This window comes from Alligator sinensis, unplaced genomic scaffold (genome assembly GCF_000455745.1).
Source record: "Alligator sinensis unplaced genomic scaffold, ASM45574v1 scaffold223_1, whole genome shotgun sequence".
NCBI lineage: Eukaryota > Metazoa > Chordata > Crocodylia > Alligatoridae > Alligator > Alligator sinensis.
In genome coordinates, this window is record NW_005841936.1 from 2,022,576 (window position 1) to 2,032,615 (window position 10,040).

A 10,040-nucleotide genomic window follows, 5' to 3' on the forward strand; every position below is an offset into this window, starting at 1 on the left:
AGCCACTGCGTGCAAGGTTCTCCCTGCATGTCCAGGGAGGGAGCAGGGGAGAGCAGCGGCCGGTCCCAGAGCAGTGCCGGGTTTCTGAGATCCGGAATTATGAGGTTATACTGTACTAAAGCACAGAGCAATATGGATGGTTACTGCGCCATCTGCATGGCACATGGTTAGATTTTGCTGCTACATTGCCATGGTGGCATGCTATAACTGGGGAGCGTGCTGCTATGGCTGGCAATCGCCTGTAGAACCACGTCGCCATAAGGCAACATGTAGACGCGTCTTTGTTCTGCTGCATTAATCGGCCTGAAAGGAGCATGCCTATTTATAAATTGAAAAGGGAAACTTAAATGATATATAAATTGAAAAGGATAAAAATAAACTTAACACTATCTGAAGTCTTCATTGTTACCAAGAAAGGTAGATCAAAATATAAAGCCTTATCTTCCAAAAGACAGATATCCCCAATACTGCTTTCCCACACTGGAGGAAAGAAACCTTTTAGGATTCTAAAAGAACAAAGAAGCCTTTGTGTGTTGTTTGGTTTATGACAAAATTAACTGTCAGAAAATTTCCAAAGGGATGTGCCATCTTATAGTGGAGGTTCATGGGATATCAGGGGTCAGAGTTGCTAATCAAGCCCTTAGATATTTTCATTTACTAGTGGACTGAAATGCCTTCCATACTTTGGTAAAGTAACCAAAATTGACTTTGTTTAAAACCGAAATCTAAATACCCACAAGAGTATACTAGATAAAAGGTATTGATTGAGCCATCATATTTAGTTTTTTAGTAACCAAATGAACAGAAAAGCATTGCCTTCCTTTCCTTTTTTTGTGTCCTTTGACAAGGTGTTTAGCAGAATTCGTGGGTTTGTTGGAATCTGACAAGCCACACATGAGCACTTCTGCTATAGCCTTGAACTTGCAATCTCTAGGTTGTCAACCCTGGTAGTGCCTGTGCCACCCTAGGCCCCCAGTAAGCATTACCTGGCATTTTGATGTTTGTTTCTCTGCATGAATTATAAAAGCCACCAGTATTCATGACTACGAAAACTTTTTAACTGAAAAATTCTTAAGACTCTCTTTCTTTTTTACCTATAATATTTATGACATCATGTTGAGTAGGACATCTTTGAAAATCATTAGCTTGCTCATTCTGAACTCACTCATCAAAATAAGTATTTTAATTATAATTGCATGATTTTAAAGACAATTATTAGATTGAAAAGTTATACAGATATTTAAAATGTCTTAGACTGAGAATGGTAAAAGAGTGAAAATTAATGTTTATAAAGTCGAGGATATAACTTCTTTCTTAAGATTAGTTTTTCATTACTGAATGGTTCCCAGTGTTAGCAAGGAGAAATTTTCTTTACAGGAAAAAGGAAAGAAAAAAAGAATGGCAGTATATTCTGGCTTTATTAAAAAATCATCTCTTCTGGAGGCCTGCTCTAGTCCTAAATGACTTTAGTGGGTACAGACTCCAGCCCAAAGTGTCACCAAATATTTTTACTTGGTAATCATGTATACTTGTTTATAAGAGAACAGCAACTGAAATGCTTTAGGGCTGTTGGTTGCAGCTGTATCGGTCTAAGGACATAGGCACACCAGGCTTCTGTTCTACTCAGAACACACAATTCACCCGTAGAATCTTTCTAAGCCTGAAGGGTGTTTGTGCTCATAAGCTTACAAAAGAACAATTTTTCCAACTATTTAGTTGGTCTAATAAAAGATATCACATCTACCCAAAGAACCTTGCCTGCCTAGCAACTGAAATAACATTTTTGAAGAAACAAGAGGAAGAGCCTATGCTTGAATATTTTGTCTGAATAAGCTTCAAACACCAGTAATTTGTTTATGTGAACATTCACAGCTAAAGTTGAAGGACATAATGTCTGAAGAAGAAAGGGAGATTCAAAGATAGCAGAAAGCTTCACATTGTTATAATCCTGAGGCCACTAGGAACAAAGCCAATCCCAGGGGTAAATCAGGATACTCTAATGCAGAGCCAAGCCCAAGAGGCAGAAACACAGGCCAGGAACTGATGCAGTACAGGATATCCTGAGTTTAACCTCTGTCTACCAGTTAAGCCTATACCAGAACTGGTGGGTGGGGGCCTATGCCAACATTATAAACAGAATCTACTAATGCTAAAGCCAAAAAGAAGCACATAGTACTTTATAATCTGGCCTTTTGTTCTTAATATACGCCTTAAAAATGTTCTAAATAAAAAGACACAGCTCTCATGTGAACTAAATTCACGTCACATTTAGGATTGAGAAAGGCCTTGATTAACTGGAGAAACAGCCTGAAATTAACTGAATGAAGTTCAGTAAGGACAAGTGCAAAGTCTTGCACTTGGGATGGAACAACTGCATGCACAAATACAGAATGGGGAAGAGCTGCCTAGGCTGCATTATAACCACCCTTCAGGTATTTGAAGACTGAAGGTTTGGAGTACTGTTACAGTCAACATGGTCCAGGAAATGTGAGAGTTTTGGGGCCGGGGGGAAGTGGGGGATGATATTTTTATAGGACAAACTGGGTGCTGGTGCACATGTTCATTAATGTGCTTTTGCTACTGCATATTGTTTAATACTTCTAGAGTGAGGTACTAGATAAAGGTGCATTACACTACCCTAATGTGCAGTAGCAAAAGCAAACGCTTTTTTAGTGACACAACGCACAGTAACCTATTCTACTGTGCATTAGCATATTAGCACATATTTTACATGACGCTTTAATGCGAATTGGCTACTGCACAATAAAGCACACATGTAAATGTGCCCACTGTGCATCTTTTATTAGTCTAATAAAAGATACCATGAACAAGCTTGCTTCTCACATATTTCCTACAGCACATGGCTACAACACTCCACCTCTACTCTGGGATCTGATAACCGTCTTCAAATACCTGAAGACTGCTATAAAGAGGAATTATAACCCTGAAGGGCTTATAAAGAGGAAAGAAATAGACTATTTTTTGTGGCTACAGGAATAGGACAAGGGGCAATGGTCCCAAATTGTAGCAACAGAAATTGAGGTTGAGTATTAGGAAGAATTTTTTCACTAGGAAGGTGGTTAAGCATGGGGAATTATAGAATCTTTATCCTCAGAAGATTTTAAGAGCCGTTTTGACAAACTCTTGGTTGACGGGGTTTAGATGGGAATGATTGTGCCTTGAGCGTAGGGTTTGACTAGATCAGCTCTTGAGGCCCCTTCCAGACCTCTCTTTCTAGGGTTCTAATTTATATACCAACTTGCATCTCTGCAATCCCATTAAGACTGCAACCTGTAAGTTAGGGCAGAATTTGCTTCACATAATTATACACTACTTATCCAGCTTGGCACATACACATTAAGGCAAAAGTAACACAGAACACCAGAATCATCCAGTAAACTGTATTTAGTATTAGTCGCAACTAAACTATTGTGAACAGTATTGTTCGGTGCTTGTCCACGTGGTATTCTCTTTGACTTAAGCCAACATGATTTGTTCTTTACTTTAATATGTACTTTTCATAGGCACAAATGGAAATCATGCACTCAACTGTTTTTAATGTTTTTTAAAGTCCCTCCTTACAGTCTGTTATCCTTCAAATTAGCTAAACTCACAGCAATATCAGAGGCTTCAAAGTTAAGTATGAGATTTCTTGTTCCCCATGCAGAATGTTTTCCTTCTGCATCCACTGCATAAAAATAAGCAAGCAGTAACAAACAGTAAGGTGCATTTTCATTAGGAAATCAGTATGCACACCAGTTTCTGTATACTAGAAATGTGTAACTTAGCCAATAAAATGATTTAAAAAACATTTTAAAACATAAGCAACACATTAATACAAATGAATAGATTGTAAAATAGATATTTAAATTAAGGGAAAGTTACTTACCGTTAATTCTGTGTACAGTGAATTTTTTTACAGGGAAAAAAGGTTCCAAAAGAAAAATTACCTGACACGAACAGTATAAATGCATTTTTATTTTTGCATTTTTTTAAACTACCTACCAACACTCACCTTCTCCCTTTCCTCCTTATGCTACTCCTCTCTCCCTCTTTCCCACCTCACAATCTCCCTTTCCCTTCATCTTCAGTTCCTCAATCCTCTGCCTGCTTCAGAGAATAATTCCAGCACCAGCCCTGAGGTGCTGAACAACTGGGCATTTAAGAGGAGATGCCATCATCAGCTGAATGGTTGAGAGACAGTGGCAGAGATTCATAGAGAAACAGCTTACTCAAGTGCTGCTTCTCCTATGAAGCCTTGCTCCAGCCACTTAGCTAAGATACACAGGACCAGAGTGGTTTCCCTCTCGAATGCCTGGTAATGGGGTAAGCTGCTCAGGGCATCAGGGCCAGTATTATCATCATCTTCTGAAATCCTGGAGCAGTGTTAGAGGAAAAGTCTAGAGTGAGGCAAAGAAGAGGTAAAAAGAAAGAGGAGGAGGAAAGGAATGAAGACTTTTCAAAAAATTATTAAAAAGATATTCATAGTTATAGGTTTCCTATAGGGATGTTACCTAATAAGTTTGCCTCTGGCATAATGATTTATTTGAAGAAGATTTACACACATTATTTGTGTTTGGGGGGGACATTCACAATAATGAATGTTGAACTGTCACAATAATGACAGTTACATAGGGCTTTACCCCAAACCAGTAATGGCCACTCAAATCTTCATTTAAAATGATTAGAGAAGTAAAGTAGTAAGCTGGTGGGAACATACACAAAAATAGAGGGGCACACTAACTTGCCAGGTAGCAGCACCTTATCTGGACTCTGATCAAGAGAATCTGACCCCTATACCACCAAAAATCAGAGATACTTCACAGTTCCTCAGGATTACAGCACTATTATTAGGAGCTCAACTCTCTCTCCCTCCTCCGATGTAAACGTACAAGACAGGCAAATTTTGGCATGAACTTTTACCAAAAAAAATTCAGTTTATGAGTAATATGGTATACAATCTGAAGGTGTTTATAGCCAGAGTATAGCTTACATTCCCATGACTTTACAGCACACTGTTTACCAATGCTTCACACTGATTTCTCAAGTGAGATTATAATCAAATCTTGACAATGCTAAAATAGATTTTTTCTGTTCTTCTCCAAAGATTATGGACCACTCTTCCAGGAGAGCAGCCCTTTCAATATTTTAAACAACTATCACTCTGGAGATAAACTCAAATTCCTTCCACAGACATGTGTAACAATATATTTACGCTTTTCTAATTACAATTAAAATGATGATGTATTACTTAAAAGTTCTGCTAATTCTTACTACAAAAGTATGTTCATGGCATACATCTTAGTGGTAACTATATTAGTGGTAACATCAGATGTGCACAGGAACACAGGACTGGAAGGGATTTTCTAGGTCATCAAATCCAGTCCCGTGTTATAGCAGGGACTTCAACATCTGCAATCCCCTTCACAAATTTATCAAGCTCCATTTTAAGACATATATTTTATTTGTACCAGCATGACTAGAAGGTTTTGAAAGCCTCACTGCCCTAATGGTTAAAATCTTCTAATTTCCAGCCTAAATAGATTAATAGCCAGTTTTTAGCTCTATTTTTTGCAAAAACTGTCCCTTAGCTTTTCTTCCTCCCAGGTGGATACCTCTACTGTATTTATATATAGCAATCATATCCCTCTAGGCCTTTGTTTTTCTTAACTAAACAAACAAGCTCTTCCAGTCTCCTCTCATGTGACAGGCTCTCCGCTACCCTGGTCATCTTTAACCTTCTTCTGCATCTACTCCAGGTCAGAATTAATCAAAAAAGGGAAAGCAGGCTGGTCACTTGACAGCAGGGACCTGCAGAAGACAGGCAATAATCCCACAACCAAGATAAAGGGTACACACTGGCTATTTCCTCCCCCCCACCTTTTTTTTTTAAAGAAATAAAAGTTCCATGTTCCAAGCCAAATCAAGTCCAAATCCGTGAGTCAGTCCAGAACCATAAGTGGCCCTACAACTGACAAACATCATCCGCCCCCACCAGGGGCTTCAGATATTTCCAAAGTCTTTTTGCAGGCATCCTACGTGCAGGCCCAAGCCCAAAGGCTTGGGGTTCAGATGCCCCTAAAATTTGCCTGCCCTCAGCTACATGGCACCAGGAACAAGCTAGGGTGGAGCCTCCAATTTCCATAAAGTGGGCTTTAAGCCCTAACACCTTGGTGGATACTAAACTACGCCAGAAGAACAGTTAACCTTGGGACTGCTTAAGGAAAACTGCCTTCTTGGACCCAGATACATGGCGTTTCCCTGCTATTTCCACTGCCTATACTGATATTGTACTGCAAGGGTATCCAACTCAAACAGGCCCCACAGGCCAGACTGGGCCCATAAACCATCCCCACACACTGGATCCAGCGTGCAGGGCTGGTATGATGCAGGCACTGCATGCAGCATGCATGCCAGACAGGCTCTGAGTGCAGCATGTGCCCCAGACTGCATGAGACCAACTGTGCACACTACATGCAGCACACGAGGCTGGGGATGGCGTGTGCTGCATGCAGCATGCAGGGCCAGTCTGAGTTCCCCAGGCAGCACTGCTGGCCAGATGCTAGCAAGCCATGTCTTTGACCCCCTGGCTGTACTGGTACAACTTTTAAAACATGATCAGTAAGGTCTTTTGGTATTAAAACAAAACGATTATCCCATGACATAACATTTTTTAACATTATTCAGGGTCTTTCATCTGAGGATCACCAACTGCTTTAAAAAGGTAGAGAAATACCATTAGCACCATTTTAAACAGACAGAAAATTAAGATCAGGGTATGGTTAAGTGACTTGCAAAGGTCACACAATGAGTCCATTGTTCTCATAAACCATGTAATTCTGCTCCTCTCTTCACTATCAGGAAATGAGAGCCCCTCGCATTCTTACTCAAAGAACATATATTCACATCACTATTTTTAGGATAGGTAACATTAGGTTTGACATTTCTGTTAGATCCAAAATTATTTTACTGAAATACTGGCTTTTGCAGGGGTAAAACTGAATGGAATACCAGCCACAAGTTATTTATTCATAGAAACATATCCTCTTATTGACTTTTGCAGGAAAAATACTTCCCTCACTTTAGAAGCCTTGTTTCAAGGAAGTCAGTAACTGTCATTATTTTGCTAAGAGCAATAATTGCAACAAAATTAAAAGGTCCATTTCCATGTACAAACTGTTACTAATAATAACAGATAGTCTGTTTTAACTAAATTGATTTAACCCCAACAGAATTAGATTTTGATTGGATAATATACCCACTCTATACAATAGTGCGCTTTTTAAAAGACATAAGCAGCTGCAACCATTCTGACAGGATACCTGAATAAATGAAGTGCAGAATGTCTGACAAACAAGAACAGAAGAAGGAGTCTTTAACAATGACTCTTACTGGTGGGTTGCATGGTGAGCCTCTGCTAGAAACTGGAAAAACAGCTTCACTGTTTACTGCAAAGAGAGTCTGCGCAGTCCTTATGACAGAGGAATCCTGAATATCAGCCGGACTCTTCACATTGAAAAGCAACATGAAGACATGGCTTACAGAGCATAAAATAATCTTGTGCGCTTCTCCTACATTCCTTAAATCTTCTGAGCAAAATATTACATCCACACACTGGCAGCAGAACAGCAGGTTATGCAAGTCAGAGTCATAATGCGAGGCTTCACCTTTCAAGATTGGCATTTTTTCTAAAGAAAATATTAAAAATAATGATGAATGAGTTGTTTTATGACTCTACTTCCATATTAACTACAACACAAAACAAAAGCATCTTTATTCTCAGAAACTAGATCAAATAAAGATATAAGTATTTTCTTGATTAACTTCAATAAAATGTTGTCTTAAAAATATACTCTATAATAAACTAATAGGACTGGACAGATCCAGTTTTATCCACCTTGAATGAGGTTAGTAGAATATGTTAACAATGACATATATTAATAATAATTTAGTAAAATTAGTTCTTCCATTTTAAAAGTCTTGAAAAGGAATGCAAAGATTCATAGTGTATATAAATTTGATCTCTGTCTGGGTTTCTCATATGGATTTACATTAAAAAAGACACTTCCTGAAAACTGTATAAACAAGTATTTGCTTTACCCATATTATGGTTTAGTAGAATTATCTTCCTAAATTCCGAGCTTTACCAGTTCAAATTCTTTGGATGCCTATTAGTGAAAGAGAGTCTCAATGTCATACACTCAGCCAGATTTGACAGGGAAAATAGATCTAAAAAGACTTGAGGCCCTAGAGAGAGGTGGTTAGCTGCGTAGTCTGATGTTATGGCTCCTTATAAACTAACACATTCAGAAAGGCCTGAGCTTTTGTAAGCTACAGCTTGCTGCTTCAGAATCTATGAAGGAGGCTGTAGCCTATGAAAGCTCATGCCTTTAAATGAATTAGTCTGTAAGTCACACAGCCCTGCCTTCTGCCTACTGATAAAAAAAAAAATGTTTCAGTGCAAAATTACTGCATTTACTTACATAACATACACAGTCCTTTCCCAAAAAAATAGCCCTCCAAAATTGGAGTGCAGTCTTAAGAGGCTGATTTCTGGACTGGACTGGAAGCATGGAGACACTGGAATGGCTGCTAGGAGCTGTGCCTCTTTTCTGGCAAGGAGAACCTGCAGCAGAGGTGAAGTCTGAAGCCAAAAGCTGCTACCAATTCAGCAGCAGTGGTATAGGATTAAAACTCTAGCTTTTGCCTGAGCAGCAACTAGGGGAAGGAAAGTGGGCTGAAGAGCAGACACTGCCTCTGTTCCATAAACTCTCTCTCTTCCCAAAATAAGGTGTGTGTCTTATTTGGGGGCATATGTTATGCAAGAAAATATAGGTATTGATGCTGCAACTTCCCTGAATTAACTGGACTAAATCCTCCCTCACTCCCACCCATGCAACCAGTCTGACTTTTAGACATAGCTAATTTCCAGTGTAAATACCCTGTTTTTCATATCAGAACTAGTAGAATCATAGAAACCATAGAAATTAAGGGCTTGAAGGGACCTCAAAAGATCATCAAGTCCAACCCCCCTGCTCTGGGCAGGAATACTGCTGAGTAACAATTAGGACATTTCAGGAAACCTATTTGTAAGAATATGTATTGCAAGAAAGTGATCATTTCTTATTGTTATCATAATTTAAGGAGTGCTTCATATTTAGGAGATAACAATGGGTCTCAAGTCCATAGGAATTTTACCACTGTTTTTAACTGAAGGCAAGATTGGGCCCCGTATTCTTTGCTAATCTATTCGAAACTTCTCAGTTTAATAAAACAAATTATATGTAAATCAAAGAATTAAAACAACGCAACTTCAAATGAAAATTATTATAGTTAAAGGTATAATTAAGTTATCAAATGTTGAACACAAGAATATGAAAGATCATATTAAACTAAACTATATTGAACTATATTAAAGCATAGACTAAAAATACCTTTTAGCCTTTTATTTTTTCCTTTTATGTTCCTTTACTCTCTCCATGAATTTCTTGTCCTCCGTCTCATTTTAACTGGGCCCTTGTCTTCAGAATATATACTGCACAGTAATTAGCTATTAAGTTTCAAAATTGAACTGAGAGAGAGAATGTAGGGATCTCACAAAATTTAATGACAAGTTCTTGCTCTAAAATATTTTGGTGCAAAATATTTCCAAAAAAATAGTTTTTTGGAGCCTATACTTAGGCTTTCATTTTTAAAAGCCTTTGCACATGCTGGCAGGAATAAATAATATGCAAGTCAATCTAAAACAAAGAACTGCATATTCACAGTTGGGTTATTGGGAACAACCAAATAAAATACCCATACCTAGAATGCAAGGATGTGTTTAAAAGTGGCGGGGGGAGGATGGGAGGGAAGTATGCTTATGTATGTAGTTGTTGTATGGTTTCTGTACTCTACCTCAGGACTGTACATGCCCCAGGAGCTTCATCAGGGCAAGCCATGCCCCCCCCACCAGATTATGCACACCCTGGATGCCCCCCTCCATTGCTGCGCTGTGTGCCTGCAACCCCCACCCCTACCGCTGCACTGCATGCCTGTAA

At 38.8% G+C, this 10,040-nt stretch overlaps 1 protein-coding gene across 1 annotated transcript in view; it reads right to left on the reverse strand.

Moving 5' to 3' along the window:
- RHOBTB3 (Rho related BTB domain containing 3) overlaps positions 1-10,040 on the reverse strand; it is a 51,905-nt gene that overhangs the window by 23,481 nt on the left and 18,384 nt on the right. The window contains exon 6 of the mRNA XM_006019703.3: positions 7,323-7,688. Within this exon, the coding sequence (XP_006019765.1) occupies positions 7,323-7,688 (366 nt within the window). The remainder of the gene's footprint in view (positions 1-7,322; positions 7,689-10,040) is intronic.